At 40.9% G+C, this 16,188-nt stretch overlaps 1 protein-coding gene across 3 annotated transcripts; it reads right to left on the minus strand.

The window, feature by feature from the left end:
• Positions 1 to 228: 228 nt before the first annotated feature.
• Positions 229 to 13,472, minus strand: C9H8orf48 (chromosome 9 C8orf48 homolog). Of its 3 annotated transcripts, none has more exons than XM_072123373.1 (7): positions 13,333 to 13,464; positions 10,689 to 10,731; positions 9,487 to 9,884; positions 5,710 to 5,796; positions 3,659 to 3,879; positions 3,385 to 3,537; positions 229 to 635 (listed from the first exon to the last, which is right to left on the minus strand). In XM_072123373.1, the coding sequence occupies exons 3-7, from the start codon at positions 9,875 to 9,877 to the stop codon at positions 531 to 533; spliced, it is 957 nt and encodes a 318-aa protein (XP_071979474.1). In that variant the 5' UTR covers positions 9,878 to 9,884; positions 10,689 to 10,731; positions 13,333 to 13,464; the 3' UTR covers positions 229 to 530. The 3 variants fall into 3 exon arrangements, with proteins under 3 accessions (XP_071979474.1, XP_071979472.1, XP_071979473.1); XM_072123371.1 differs by having other exon boundaries at positions 10,671 to 10,731; positions 13,333 to 13,463; XM_072123372.1 differs by lacking the exon at positions 10,689 to 10,731 and having other exon boundaries at positions 13,333 to 13,472.
• Positions 13,473 to 16,188: the final 2,716 nt, after the last annotated feature.

Below are 16,188 nucleotides of genomic sequence, written 5' to 3' on the forward strand. Positions count from 1 at the left end.
TAAATATATAGGTCACTATTAGGAAAGTGGTGGAATAACAAGGATCAGAGTTATGTCTGAGAACTCCTCTTGCAGTTCTGATTTCATGTGTCCCATCGAAAGTTCAAATGAGTGGTAGGTGGACAGAACTTCCTTCCCCTGTTGTCAGCTAAACTGAGGAGGTAACTCAGGTTCAACAAACCTTTTAACTCCTGGTTGGGTGCAAAATAGAAACAGAGGAGCGATGTGTGAGTTGGAAGCCCGAGCAGGGCAAGTACATGTATTTTTTTCTAACCTTGGCCCCAGCCACTTTGGATTTTCCATATACATGGAAAAATCATTTAATATTTTATCTTTGCAAGTCCAAATCCGAAGGTTTCCAGAGTTCATTAGTCTGATCTCTTCTGATCTTCACAAGAAGAGTTTGTAGATAAGTCAAACACGGCTGCTTCCATCATCTATTCTAGTCAACCACACATTGATAAAGCTGAGAGAAGAGTTTGCTCATGTTTAGTCATAAGATCAACAATCTACTTCCCAGGAACATGGGGCTATGTCTTCTTGACACTGTTGTAGAGTCTTTCCCAGATAGCATTCTGCTCTTCTGAAAGTTTGGGAAGAGACTGGAAGATTTCTCCAATGGAAGTAACCAGATCCTTAAAGGTAATAAAGGCAATGTTAGTGTAAGGTGAAAGAAAACAAAGTAGATCAATGATCATGGTAGTAATACCATAGTAAGTAATACGGTAGCATTTCTTCATATCAATACGCAACATATAAAGTTATAGAAGATAATATTACTGAGAAACCCTTCTCAATACTTCTATTATAGCCAAATCCTTTTATAATATTCATCCAACTCACATCACTCTTTCATTTGTACAGCCACAATAAATATTAAAGAAAGAATTTCCTGCAATACTAGTCTCTGTTCACATTAGTGTCAAAGCTTCTGTTTATAATGGCACCACGACTGTTATAAAAATATAGTATCCATCTGCTTATGATGCATCTCATCATTTTTTCAGGTATCCAGAATTTTGTCAGTTAGTGCTGACTGCAGTTTTCTAACCATTAAAAATGCTGCAGAGAACACTTGCATACATTCAGATAATCATAGACTGACTTCATTTTTATGTGGTTGTCCAGCACTTCCATCACATATAACTGACTGTCTTACAGGAGAAGGAGGAGTCCAATTACAGCATGGCTGCCGTCTGCTGGATCTGGCAATTTTTGGGAAATTTTTTGCAGCTCTGTATGGAAGTACTCATGCATACTAGTATAGAGGGTAAAGAAAGTATTCAGACACATTTAATTTTTTTATTGCAGCCAATAGGTAAGATAAAAAAACATATTCTTTTGCACATGAATGTACACTCTGCATCCCAGCTAGACAGAAAAAAACGAAATGTAGATATTTTTGCTAATTCATTTAACAAGAAAAACTGAAATATCACATAGTCCTAAGTATTCAAACCCTTTGCAGAGGAAGAACGGGTGAATCCAGCAACCAGGCAGAAGACATAGTATAACGTAAGTATAAAACTCGGTTTTATTTCATCCCTTTAAAAATTGGTTAAAAAGGTACCATGGCAAAAACTGACGCGTTTCGAACTAAATGCTGTTCTTAATCATAGTCAACACATCACCATGCTAAATTAAAAAGTTATATGGAAAGAAGGGACGGAAGTGGGCGGCAAGCAAATCGGCAAATACGTCACAAATTGTATGCAGCTGTGTGGCAACAGAAAAATAACGAGGAACAAAGCAAAAAACAGTATAAGCAGAACATAATTAGTAAATATACATAACATCATTTCTGGAATTTAAACCTAGTGGTATTCTAGTTTTCATGGTTAATATCCAGTAGGTTTCCCTGTTACGGAGAGCCTTGATCCAATCCCCGCCTCTTTTAGGGCGGTTAACCCGTTCTATGGGCACTACTGATAGATGTGAGGTGTCTCCGTTGTGTCAATCCCTACAGTGTCTGGAAACTGCTGAGATGTTGCGTGTATTATTTCCTGTACACATGATAGATGGATCATAACATGCTCCTGCTATGTGTTCTGCTATTCTCTGTTTTAATGCCAGTTTTGTACTACCTATATATTGTAATGAACACAAGTAATGGAGTATACTACATATGTAGAGTTACAATTTATAAACAAATTTATTTTGTAATTAGTGTTGTTTTGTATGGATGATGCAAATTTCGTTTTGGAAATGTATTTGCATGTGCCACATCTCGGTTGAGCACATTTAAGATAGGATCCTGGAATAGAATCGGAAGATGTCTTTTTATTATGTGTGTCACTTGATTATATTGGCAAGTATAATCCGTAGAAAAAGTTACCTGATCAGTGCTTTTGTTTTTTTCGATGTGTTATAATATTAGTAGGGCGGTCAGTATAAAGTAACTGAGACCTAGGTTTATTTCTCAAAGAATCTTTTGTACGTGAGATGAGAGTTTTATTGTATCCTCTTTCATGTAAACGTTGGGTGATACTACTGGAGGTTTCTAAATATTGTTTCTCTTGAGTACAAATTCTTTTTGTCCTGATGAATTCTCCCTTAGGTAAATTCCTGATCACATGCGGTGGGTGACAACTTGTAGCGTGTAACACAGTGTTACCTGCAGTTGGCTTTCTATACAAATTGCATTCTACTTTACGATTTTCTGGAACACCTATCAAACATAGGTCAAACCCTTTGATGTGACTCATATTTAACTCACATGTGGTCCATTTCCTTCTGATTCTCCAGCTGTGTTTAATGAAACTAATTGGACTTAATAACGAAAGGTACACACTTGTCTATAAGACCTAACAGCTCAGAGTACATGTCAGGGCACATGAGAATTATGAGGTCTAAGAAACTGTCCAAGAAGCTCAGAGACATTATTGTTGTAAGGCACAGATCTGACCAAGGCTACGAAAGAATTGATGCAGCGCTCAAGATTCTTAAGAGAACAGTGGCCTTCATAATCCTTAAATGGAAGAATTTTGGGATGACCACAGCTCTTCCTCGCCTGGCCGTCCAGCCCAACTAAGGAATCGTTGAAGAGCCTTGATAATAGAGGTAAAGAAGAACCCCAAGATCACTGTGGCTGAGCTCCAGAGATGTGGTAGGAAAATGGGAGGAAGTTCCATAAAATCAAAAATTGTGCGCCAGAATGAAATCCATGCCACGTCCTGCTTGGTTTAGATTACAGCTATAACGGTTGCTGCTATTCTGGCGTAGGCTATAGTAAATTTGTGGACCCGGGAATTATCCATGTCCCGGCCACACCCACATAAAAAAGGGGGGTTATGGGGTGTAAAACCCTAAAATAGTATTAATTGCCTGGCCATGCACCAGGAATGGCAACTTTTTCATAGTAGTAGATTCTAAGAGGGAAATTACCTTGCTGTACATGTGCTCTTCCATTTTCTTATGCAGCAAATCAGCTTCCAATTTATTCTTTTTCATTCTTATAAAGCGGCACTGTGCCAGTTCCGCCTGTTTACTGCTGCAGTCCGGGCAGGTGGTAGGGTCATGCATATCAGCCTTGATCACCTAAAAAAAAAAAAAGAAGTGGGGACTTATCTACAATGGCTATCCAGCTAAATAACAACATTAACCATCTAGACATCCAAAAAGATGGCATCACTTGCTTAAGTGTGAATATTTATGGTACCTGGTCAATAGTTTCCTTGATACGTTGTAATTGAAGCCTGTTCATCAGTTCACGGGGAACAGGACATGGTTCATGTGTGTTTGCTGCTGCGCCAGGACGAGTTAGTGGATGGCGTTTTCTTTGCCTTTGTCTTTTTGCCGATTGGCGCAGATGTTCTATCTTTATGGAGCAGTAAGAATTCACCGGCTTGTTATCACTCCCTGAACACTCCTGGTGAGCATCTGGAAACAGTAACAATAGGTAAATAGAAAAGGGAATCAAATGAATAGTGTCCAAAAGCAAAACTGACCACACAAGTTTTCTGGATAAAGGAAGTCTGAGGAAGGGCGCGTGACCCCCGAAATGTCACAGCACAGTGCTCACAGCACTTTCGGGAGGCGTCTGCTTGAGTTATGGTCTCCGTCCATGCACCAGGATACGTGAGTTGTTTTAAAGGACATTCAAAGGATGGACTACGATTATGCAAGTTTACAAATAAGTTTACAAATATGTTAACATACTCACGTTACCTCGTGGTCTGAGAATGCAAGCTCTTTGAACTCTATCATAGTGAATATATGGTCAATTTATCAAAAAATGTGAATGTTTTACGAGAAATTATGAAGTAAAAGGAAGGTTTTATCCAGAAAACTTGTGTGGTCAGTTTTGCTTTTGGACACGATTCATATGATGCGTTTGGGGAGTGAAGGAGAGCTCCTAGTCCTAGACCACATCACAGATTAATATTAGCTCCACCGTTTACGTATTTGTTAATCGATTAAGGCTGAGCCTTTCACGGTCATTCAAATGTTATGAAGAGGAAGAATTTGTGGGTAGTAAAAGAAAATGCTATAAATATCATGCCGGAAGGCATTTCTGACTTGGTCAATTACATCATGTAAGCGACTACTGTGGGCAGTGACTATGTTTTCCCCATTCTTCTGTTGGGTGGTCAGTGATAATATCACATTCATTTCACATGCAACATCCACCTATCGGAAATATAGAAGAAAGAACGGTTGTTTCTATATACCACAAAACAATTCCCCCTTCAGGGATAGTCTGCAAAAGTGGAAAGCCCCGTTAATCCATCTTTTTCCTCCACTGCATTCCATTTTCAAGGCGACTTCAGACAGAGTCCATCTAGCTAAGCACTGGTATTTCTTAGTTTTCTCCTGTGTCGGGGAACACCAGGAGGTGTCTTATCCAAAAAACAGCTGATATTGTATTACAGAGTAGCAGCTCTCACAGCAAATTTACCTCCAAGGTGAGGAAGATGCTGCACCTGAAATGTTTAAAAAGCAATAGTATGGGAGATCTTTGAGATAGCTACCTGTGTATGGGAGAGACTTGGCCACCACAAGACTCTCAGACGTTCAGTACATATACAAATCCCATCTCATCCCTGAACAAGCACGGGTAAACAATCACTCATTTAAAAATAGACTATATTACAAATACACAGTACTACATGTGTACAGCTTATTAAGCTTCAGTGCATTAAAGCTACAGAACCTCTTTAAAACCTTTTGTAGTATCATCTGAAATTGCTATCCCATTATATTGACAATGAACGTCTTAATGCACCTTGCCTCATTCTACTTTTAGAAAACCACTTTAATTATGGCACTGAATGTATTAGGGAACATCATCTCCAGTTTTATGCAAAAACAATTAAGAGGTAATGAAGGCTGCATCTAAGTGTATAAAACAATAAGACAGAGCCCCAAGGGACAAAAGGGAAAGCATCAGGAGTGCCTGGAATAAACAGATGCTTATTACACTTGGAAACTGGAGATTACCATAGTAATTGATTTAGCTCAGCTTAAAAAAAATGAAATAAACCATTTAAGCCAAGATGTATCCTAAGATAGAATGGAGGAACGCCAGGTGATTCTGTCCCTGGGGCAAGAAGAAAGCAACCTATGACGTGGTAGGCCTGTCTATATGTTTACATATCTAATATTCTGGTACAAGGCTAAGACCCTTATTATTAACTGTTGTATAATATACAATTATATTTATTCATATTTTATTAAACATGTGCAGATGTTCAACAACTTTCTACTCACCAGATTTAAGTCGATGTTGAAATGAATTATTTGGCCGGGGATTGCCATCAACCAGCGTCTTTATCAATTTGCCGATCAGACCCGTTCCTACAATGAACCCACAAAGTCACACAGGAAGACATTTCAATGACTTATTTTTACAATTTAAGGATATAAAACTGACAGAGGCAGGTGCTCATTATAAGACAACTCCCCTGGACAACAATTATACCCAATTGATTTTTATTGCATTTTGAAACAGTATCAAAGGGCTTCCCCCATAAACAAATGTCGAGGTAATATTGTGTTGCCATTGTTACCCTGAAATGTGATTACCCAGGAAGCCCTTGGATTGCATCTCAAAATGCAATCAAAACTCAACGCGTGGTCACGGCCTCAGAGTATCATTATTTCTATTTGGGTCCTTGCTGCCAAGAATTGATAATAATATAATACAGGCGGTTCCCTAAAGACGGACCTCTCTGCCCACTGTTACCTCTGGTGAAGCTCTCTGGATACTTTACTTTAGTCCCAGGCTGTAATGATCAGCTGTAAGGTGTCTGCAATGAAGCTTTATTGATAATCCTTGGTCCCATTACAGAAAAAAAAAAATGTTGAAACTCCAATTGCTCAAATTTTTTTTGTCTGGATCTACAATTATAAAATATACAGTTTCGACTTGCATACAAATTCAACTTAAGAACAGACATATAGACCCTATCATGTATGTAACCCGGGGACTGCCTGTACTTAGGATTAGGGTTTGTCCATGTCCTTCACAATGTTGTCCTTTAAAGGTTTTGTGTTTAAAGGGAACCTACCACCATGGATCTACCTATAAAGTGGTGGGTGCATCTGTGGGACATGAGGAAAGCCCTTTTAAGGGCTAATCCTCATGTCCATGCAATCTTTTGATAACTTTTATTTAGCTAATATGTACATTTTCTAAAGGCTACGGCATGGCTACTCCACGCCCTGGTAGCCTCTTTTATCCTCCTACCAAATAACTTAGGGGCGCAGCTATGAGGAGCTGATGCATGCGCAGAACAGCAGGCCTGTGTGAGGGATTTTTACTTCTCAGTGATGCTATTTATTATTCCACGTCGTGTACTGGGAGGACGGAAAAAAATTCCAAATGTGGTGACATTGGTGAAAGAACACATTTGATTCACTTCCTGGTGGGATCAGTTTTTACCGTGCAATACAAATGATACGTCAACTTTATTTTTTGGTTCGATAGGATCACGGTGATACCAAATTTATACAGGTTTTATGCATTTCTGAAAATGTATTCAAACAACATTTCGCCATCTTCTGGCGCTAATAATTTTTCCATACTTTGGTGTATGGATCTCTGTATAATGTCATTTTTTGCGAGATGCGATGACGTTTTCATTTTGAGGATTGTACAGCCTGTTGATCAATTTTTATGAAAAAAATTTTATGTGATGTAAAATGGTGTAAAAGTGGCATTTCATACATTTGTGTGCTATTATCCGTTATGCGGTTCACCGCCAGGAATATCAGTTTTTATATTTTGATAGACTGGGGCATTTTGGGACACGGCGATACCTAACGTGTTTGGGATTTTTACGGCTTATTAAGTTTTATATCAGTTCTAGGGAAAGGGGGGTGATTTTAATTTTCAAGATATTTTTATTATTTTTTAAGCAATTTAGCAATATATGTGTTCCCTTTTTTTTAATATAGATCACAGATAACAGTGATCTAATGGTAACAGCCCCTTGGATGACTGTTATCAGTGATCAGTGTATAGAGAGACATGCAGAGAGGTTGCATATAGCATTCTCAATGCAGCCTCTCACTGTATTCAGGGGCGGGGTGACAGGGGACTGATAATATCGATCCCCTGTCACATAGACAGCTCAATCCTGCTGATGGCACTGTGGGCACGATCACAAACAGCCATGGGGATGGGCGGAGCTACTGGGTTGAGCTCTGGTCACATGACCTTCTACCCGAGCCGCAAGCTGGTCTGGCAGGGGGCTCTGCATTCCGGATCGCAGTGAGTGTTGGCACCGCTCGGAGCCGTCAGCCAGTGCCTAAACAAGAAAATCATCAAACATATTTATACGCTTGGTGGGTTTTGGGGGGAGTAAATAAGCCTCTACATGTGTCATAGAGGCTTGTAGGGGCGTTATCGCGACCTCTGCATATTAGCGAAATAAAAGTTATCGAAAGATTGCGAGTATTGGCCCTTAAGAGGATATGCACATATGCACCTACCGTTTGATCTACATTTATAGGTAGAACTGTGGTGGTAGGTTCCCTTTAAAGTAATTCAAATCATTGCACCTGCCCCCTCTTCCAGCACCAGTAGCCTACTGCCAATTCCTGCAGCTTCTGTTAGGCTATGGCATATGATCTGGGAGATCCCTTCTGGAGCTGATCACAGGCCTCAGCAACGGACTTTATATGCACAACATGTTAGTGCTGATATCAGCTAGTGATGTGTTATTCGTGTAGAGGTCACACATATGCTAAATAGGAGCTTTAGGAGCTGGACCCAGAATGCCGGTACTGGATCAGAGGCGTAAAACAGCAAGAAGGCATGTCAACATGAACTGAGACCTTACATAACCGATCATAAAAGAAAACAAATTATCAAAAGGATCAAATATTATAAGTAATATTATAAGTAAAACAATAATACATAGATTTCATAGTCTTTAATGATGACTGTGGTTCTTTTTTGTTGATAAAGATAAAGGACAATGTATCTTTCAAGAAGAAAAGAGATAAGAGGCTTTGTCATGGCAATGCAAGTTTCAGAACCTAAATAATCTGATAAAAACTTGAAAATTAAAATAAATGCTATGTACATATAGCAGCTATTTTACAGTGTGTCCCCAGGCAAGCAAGAAAAAAAAAATCCCTATGTAGATTTCTCAAGGAGACTCACCTCATCTGCATAAGTAACTGCTCTCGCTCTAATAGATAAGATGAGGTAGAGGACAATTAGGCAGAGAATTGAGTGGTTCACAAGACAAAGCCTTCTCAAGGTGACCACATGCATGAGATGAATGTCAACCACACCTGACCACAGGATGATCATCTAATGTGTATTGGGCTTCCAGACTCTAATAGTCAGAAGACATGCAAAGAACAGTGGAGGTGCTGCCTTAAAGGAGAAATGGAATAAAAGCTTTTTATCACAATAATATAGTTTCAAGAACTGTGCCATCAGTCCAATTTCTGTTCATCTGACACAGGACTATTTGTGTATTTTACTGTTATTCTAATCTTTCAACACAATTACATTTATATATCACATTATTTTACAGTTAATGTTACTGTTAATAGAAACGTATACCTAAATGTTCTAAACGTATATATATATATATATATATATATATATATATATATATATATATAAAATGTTATGGGCGCAATACTAGTGGAACATGTGACTGCGGCCTCGGGGTTCAGTCACAAGTGGCGTTCAATTAATGCATTTCAAAACGCCCTGTAACAGCTGAAGAGAGATCTGCATAACTAAATAGCTTTTAACATTTGCATTTACAAAATGCAACAGTTAACGTTATGTTAACACATGCATTATCGGTTGTGTTTTATAAATGCAGAGACTATAGTAGAGAATTCTGCCAGTTCCGATCTGGTCTAATGGTTGGAACTGATAAATGGGGATTAGCTGCAATACCTTGCACCATCCTTGGTCAGGAGAAGAGTTGTTTTCTAAAGAAAGCAGTCATGTTTTTATTTTTACCTCCAGACAACTATTATGTGTAACTAGAAAGGCATATTTAAAATGGATACCTTGATGATTGTCATTGTGGTCATCTTCTATTGAAACGGTTTCTATGGATGAACTCTCAGAAGAATCTGACCGATGAACACCAGACTCGACAGAGAGCGATTCAAAAGAATCACTTTCATAGTTCCTACTAGAGTCTCCAGTAAGGGACTGGAAGGAATCACTTCTTTGCTGAGGGCTGGATTCTCCTTCAAAGGATTCAAAGGAATCACTGAGATACTTTTCACTCTTGGTAATGAAGTCAGAGGCATCACTTTTGTATCTTCCGTTAGACTCTCCAATACTAGATTCAAATGAGTCTCCAGAATATCTGAATCCACAACTCAAAGAGTCACTTTTTTGCAGCACTTCCTCATAATTTGGACTTTCTTCGCTGACTGGGGATAGCGCCATCACAGCTCTGTATGAAAAAGCATTATTCACATATAGATATTTGAATGGTAAATAACAAATATTTTTCTATGTTAGAGTCAAAACATAAGTCGTGTAGTTAATAGTTTAGAAAATCCCTTTAAATTACATAACTTCAAGCCCTTAACAACCAGATTTGCAAATATTACAATTGATATTACCTTATACTGCCAGAAATTATAAAGTGGACAGGGTAGGAAGAAAAATGCTTCAAGAAAATAATAGAAGGAGTGCAATTTGAGACAACTTAAAGGGGATTTGCCAAGTTTAGAAGTTATTCTTGACCTGCAGCAGCAACAATTAGTGAGAAAAGGAAGTCAAACACTCCTGATCACATTCCCTATCCCATGTATAGGGGAGAACTTCTAAGAACTAGATCACCCACACCGTAACGCTTCCTAAGCTATTGGTGGTGGTTAGCTAAGCAGGCATGTCCTGTGTGTCAAGATTGGTGCAGAGACCATTGGAGATCATGTGGGTGTTTGAATGGGGGGGGAGGGGGCGGTAAGGTTAGTATTGGTTATTTTGGTTTAATGAACAGTTTGTTTTAGACAATTTTTAACCACCGGACAACCTCTTCAGGTCCTAATGACTGTCCATATACAAGAATGCCTAGATGACAATATGTCCTTTTACTCTTATTGTATTAACATGAAAACATTACATCTTGAGAAATGGATTCATAAAAGCAGATGTTCACTTTAAAAATGTTGTCAACATCCTTCACTTTTACAGCAATCCTCTCAGACTGTCAGTATCAAAGTGCGGCAATTACCACATGTAAAAAGTTCACCATGTACTGGAACCATGACTCCACACTGTGCTCTCTAATAGATCTGTAAAGGTCAGAAGAACAAGGGATTAATATTAATCAATCAATCTGATGGCCCATGCTGCACAATGGAGATTATTAGTGCAATAAATGTAATAGAACATTAAACTGTGAGAATCTATAAGCAATGGTGATGCCAACAATGCCCAGTAAATATGCTACAAATATAGCCATAGCTGTAACTGCAACAAAATAACATCTTAAAACTCGGAAGCTTTATAGCAGGATCTTCTCTTCCTTTTGTTTCTGGTTTGAGAAATTCCACCCAAAATTGTAAATCTGCTGTGTACGGCCACATAAAGATAAGAGAAAATTGTAGAAAATAAACTCAGGACCTTCTTAATGATAACTTTGTGTTTAACATGAATAGAAGGGGTTATTTAGCAATTTCCAGAAGAATTAGATCAACATTGTTTGGAGAGATTCCATTTGGACCCAAACTGAATCTTTTGAAAAATTTGTTGTAGCTTTAGCGGACCGAATCATAAATTATTCGCACATCTCTAGTCAGGAGCTAAGGCAGTGATGCCTGAATACAATGCAAAGAAGCAGTAACAGTGGGATTTCATTTGTATTATCAGATAAAGACACATGTCATTGAAAAAATACAACACTGCCGGGGTGGGAAAGGGAATGTGCAAATACACTCTACCAAATGACATGTATATGACACAGCAGCTGCCCTACATAGTATTGCATATGGTGTGGAGTGTGGCATGACAGCTCCACAGAAGACAACTGTTCACACAACACCTTCCAGTAATGACTACCTGCTCTCCTGATGGAAACAAGGAGGCAGTGGGCGGTAGCAATGCACTGCTCTTTGTGTTAAACTGCTGCTGTACAATACATTAGCATGTTCTACACCAGGGGCCACAGACCAAGAAAATGCCATAAGTAACTGACTGTAGTGACATATATCTGTGACTCCTGGGAAATCGAGGAGGTGATTTGCCTGCTGTGTCAGACAACATCAAGGACCTAAACCTCCCAATGCATCCCATGAGTTGGACTACAAGCATTCAGATAAAAGAAATTGCTAAAAAGAAAAAAAAACATGAAATTAAGATAAAAAATGGTCCTGTAGTCTGTCATTATTCATGGAAATGTAGTTACCATAACTTTATACTCAGACAGAGCCAAGTAAATAATAAGAAGCCTAAACATTCTTCACTAGATCATGGCGGATTGGCTGTTTAGCTGCCTAATCTAGCATACTGTTCACCAGAGGTTGCACTAACATTTTTTCAGAAGGGTAATAATACTCCTTTCACCATTTTTGAAGAGTATTTTTAGCTGAGGAGGAGTATTACATTTTTTCGTAATACAAACATATAACTCCTTGGTGTATATAGTGTTAATAGACATCTTATTAATACAAAAATATTGCTACAGCCCGTTTTCTGTGCTTAAGTAGCCGATTGAGACAATTCTAGTAATATTACATCATGTATTAAACAAGTGGGGTACAACCTCTTCATGGTCTCCTCAGAGATTTCAACCTACAGAACGGGTTGGGTCCGATGCTGATGAAATTTTATTTAGTTAATTTTTTTACTTTTTAATACATTTTTTTTGTTTTTTTTAAATTACATATTTTTACAGGGGCACATTTAGCAAGAAATACATTATACATTTGTTTTTCTCTTATAGATTATTTTAAAGATCAGAGATGATTTAATGGTAAGAGAACATTGGGTCACTGTTATCAGTGATGTATATACAGATACATGCAGAGAGGATACACATAGCATCTTCTTCCCTGCAAGCCTCTCTCTTTATACAGGGGCAGGTGTGATTACAGGGGGCTGATAATATCGGTAGAAGATCAGGCTGTTACAGCTCGATCCTGTTGATGGCTGTGTGTGCATGGAAGGGGGCAGAGCTAATCACTGCTCCAGCCCATGGTGGCTGTAGAAAGTCATGTGACCTGAGCTGAACTATAAGATCCGTGATCTGGCCCAGCGAGGGAGGAGGGGTTGTGACTGCATCATGCGTGCTGTTGATTGGTCCTGGCGCACATTGCAATACAGGACGTTTTCCTTTGTGCAGCTAAACCAGAACATCTGATCCATTCATCTCTAGTTGGGTTACGACATACCAAACACATCCTAAAAGGGGTTGTCAAGCTTCCGCTAATTTGTTATTGTTTGTATAATGAAAAGTTATACCATTTTCCTGTATACTTTCTGTATCAATTCCTCATGGCATTCTATAGAAAGATTCTATGTGGGACATTTATAAGAGCTTGTAGGCCAGTTTTCTGGTCTACAAACTTTGAAATAATAGCAAATCTTCAGAGCCCTGTCCCTAGAACACAACCAACCAGAAACCATCTGAAATGTGGCAGTGATGTTACCCCTCCAGGAGCCATAGAAGGAGAACATGTAGCAGAACCATCCCATTCATCTCTATGAGCTTTAATCCTGCAGTAACAATCCTATTCAGAAGAATGGAAAAAGAATTTTTGAAAACAATCTCCAGGTGTGAATCCAGCCTTGGCCAGTGACACCGCTATACTATGCAATGTGCACAATCCTGATCCTGCCAGCATAACAGCTCCAGAATGCGTACAATACAGAGGGGTGCACAGCCCAGCACCCACCATCTACACCCAGGACACTGCAACTCCTCTCTCTTCCTGCAATCCTCCGTCTCCCTGGTTACTCTGTGCAGCAGAGAATAAGGTCCGTGCACACACACAGCCGGGAGCTCGGGTTCCTAGCAGGATTATGTGTCCCTGCACTTCCTGTAGCTGCAGGATAGTCTCTATTTTCCTTTGCTCATTCTTATTAAGCAGATTTTTTCTTTTGTGACATATATTATTTTGGTCACCAGCTTTGCAAAGATTTGTCCTTTGATTTATACAAACACCAACCCTCAAAGAGCGAAGAAAAGAACTGGCATCAGGAATTTTGCCCCATACAGGCAAATTGTGTGCCCCTCAATACATTACTGAGCATACTTTTACCCTACATTTATTAAATATACCATTCCACCACAGCAGACGCCCATACGATTGATGCCGAACCGTCTTTTCCTAGAGCCGCGACGAAGCCCCAGACTATAGATCCAGCAGTACTGCTGCCTCATGCAGAGTATAATGGCCGCTTTATTGCCCCCCACACCATATACTGTCATCTATCATCAGGTACAATACAATCCATGCTGAATTCTTCCACAATGTACAATACACACACACAGAGACACACCTGCGCATGCACGCACACACACACCTCCTTTCCTGTTGCTCCCTTCCTGTTACCCCCTATCCCCCACTGTATAATTCCTCAGTTCCTATGGGTAACACATGGTATAATGCCTCCCTTCCTGTTGCTCAATGTGTAGACCTCTGACCTCTGCATCTCTGCCGCCTCCCTTGACTACGTGCCTGTTCTCGAGCCTGGACCCTGATTCTGTACCTTGACCTTGGCTGCCACTGCAGGCTAGTGAAACAACCTGGTAACACCCTGCCCCAGCAAGACCATCCCGCTTCGCAGCGGGCTATGCTGAAGACCAGGTGCCACTTAGATTCCGGTCCCAGGTGTCGGCTAGTACCATCTCTCTCGTGGTCCAGGTGGTCCACTTACCCCGAACCCTGACAGTAAGATCCAGCCATAGACCCTGCCAAGGTGCCGCTTCCGATACTGGCTGCTTTTTCCAGAGTTGTCGCCCAGGAACTCCTGCGGCAGTTCCTACGGCTCAGACTCTCGATGCCTGATAAGTATGAGGGTGACCCCAAGCTGTGCAGGGGCTTCATTACACGGTGCTATCTGCACATTGAACAGATGCCCTCCTAGTTTGACAGCAAACGCTCCATGGTGGCATTCATTGTCAGCCTTCTCTCCGGGAAAGCCCTGGCCTGGGCTACCCCTCTATGGGACAGAGGCAATACAGTCACGGCTACCCATATTGCATTCCTGGCTGAATTCCGGTCCGTGTTCGAAGAACCCGCACGAGCCTCCTCAGCTGAAACGTCACTGCTCAACTTACGCCAAGGGGACTCGTCTGTAGGCGGATACGCTGTCACGTTCCCTACCCTGCTCTCCTGGAATGACCCTGTCCGCAACATTTAAAAAAGGACTGTCATCTCAGGTCAAAGACGCATTGGCCGCCCGTGACCTGCCAGCTACTTGAAGTGGTCTGATCACCCTGGCCACTAGGATAGGCTTGCAGTTCATGGAGTGTGCTGAAGAGTTGTGTCACAAGAAACCACAGACCCGGCTTCCACGTCTACCTCGCTTGGCTCCGGTTTACCAAAGGCCGCTCCAGCCTCCGGGCGTACAGTCTGCAGTGGAGCCTATGCTAGTCAACAGAGCCCGACTCACCGCCAAGGAACGTTCCAGATGTTGACAGGAGAATCTCTGCTTGTACTGTGCTAGTCCCAAGCACTTCATTGGGGCTTGTCCTGTTCGCCCCCCCCCCCCCCCAATGTCTGGGAGACGCCAGCACCTAGGGCTCCTGGGAGAAGCATCCATAGGTGTGAATTCCTGTGCTCCTCGGTGTCAGTACCTGCACTCCTGTTCAAGTTTCAGCCTCCTTGGACTCAGATTCTGCAGGGAACTTTGTGGATGCCGCTCTGGTCTCACATTCCGTTGGTTCCTCTAGAAAAACCACTTGTAAAATCTTCAGTCTTGTCCGGTCCGGTACCGCACTGAACCAGTCTCTCTTCAAATTGGAGCTCTTCACAAATAAAGACTGCTCTTCTATGTTCTGCCACCCTCCACATAATCTCTTCTCCTGGGTCTTCCATGGCTGCGACTTCATTCCCCAGTCCTCGACTGGAAGACTGGTAAGTTCTTGCGTTGGGGATCAGAATGCCACTGTCACTGCATGGTAGCAGCTCTACCTGTCCTGAATTCTTCTGTGTTTCCCAAGTCTCTGGACGGTCTGCCAGTATGTTACCGGGACTTTGCCGAGGTTTTTTCCAAAAAACATTTTTTAGTTTTACTTTTACTATTTTTCAGACTCCCTAGTGTACTTTAACCCTAGGTTGTCTACAGCACATAGTAATGAATGGGTTAAATCCAGACAGCCTCGGGTCTTCGGAAGACCCAATGATTAAATAATGTCCATAGATAGAGAAAAAAGTTTGATATCAACAGGTTCCAATGGGGTAGGGGCCAAGCGGCCCACGCGTTCCGACGCAATGTGGCTTCCTTAGACAGGTATATCATGGATATACAGAGAGCTGATAGATAATTAGCATCTTTACCCGGGCTTTCAATCAAGGGGGGGGGGTAAAAAGAACAATACATCCTCTGCTCTCATAAGTCCACTTGCAGGGGGCCTATTTAGGACAGAGGGCCCTAAGTAAATGCCCAGTTTTCTGCCCGCTAACTCCGGCCCTGATTTTCATCGGGGAGCGGTGATTGGTTGCCATGGCAGGTCTTCCGAAGACTTACTATGTGCTATGTGCTAATTTTATTAAAGCTGTCCATCTTTTGAGCCTGCAATAGCC

This window comes from Engystomops pustulosus, chromosome 9 (assembly GCF_040894005.1).
Source record: "Engystomops pustulosus chromosome 9, aEngPut4.maternal, whole genome shotgun sequence".
NCBI lineage: Eukaryota > Metazoa > Chordata > Amphibia > Anura > Leptodactylidae > Engystomops > Engystomops pustulosus.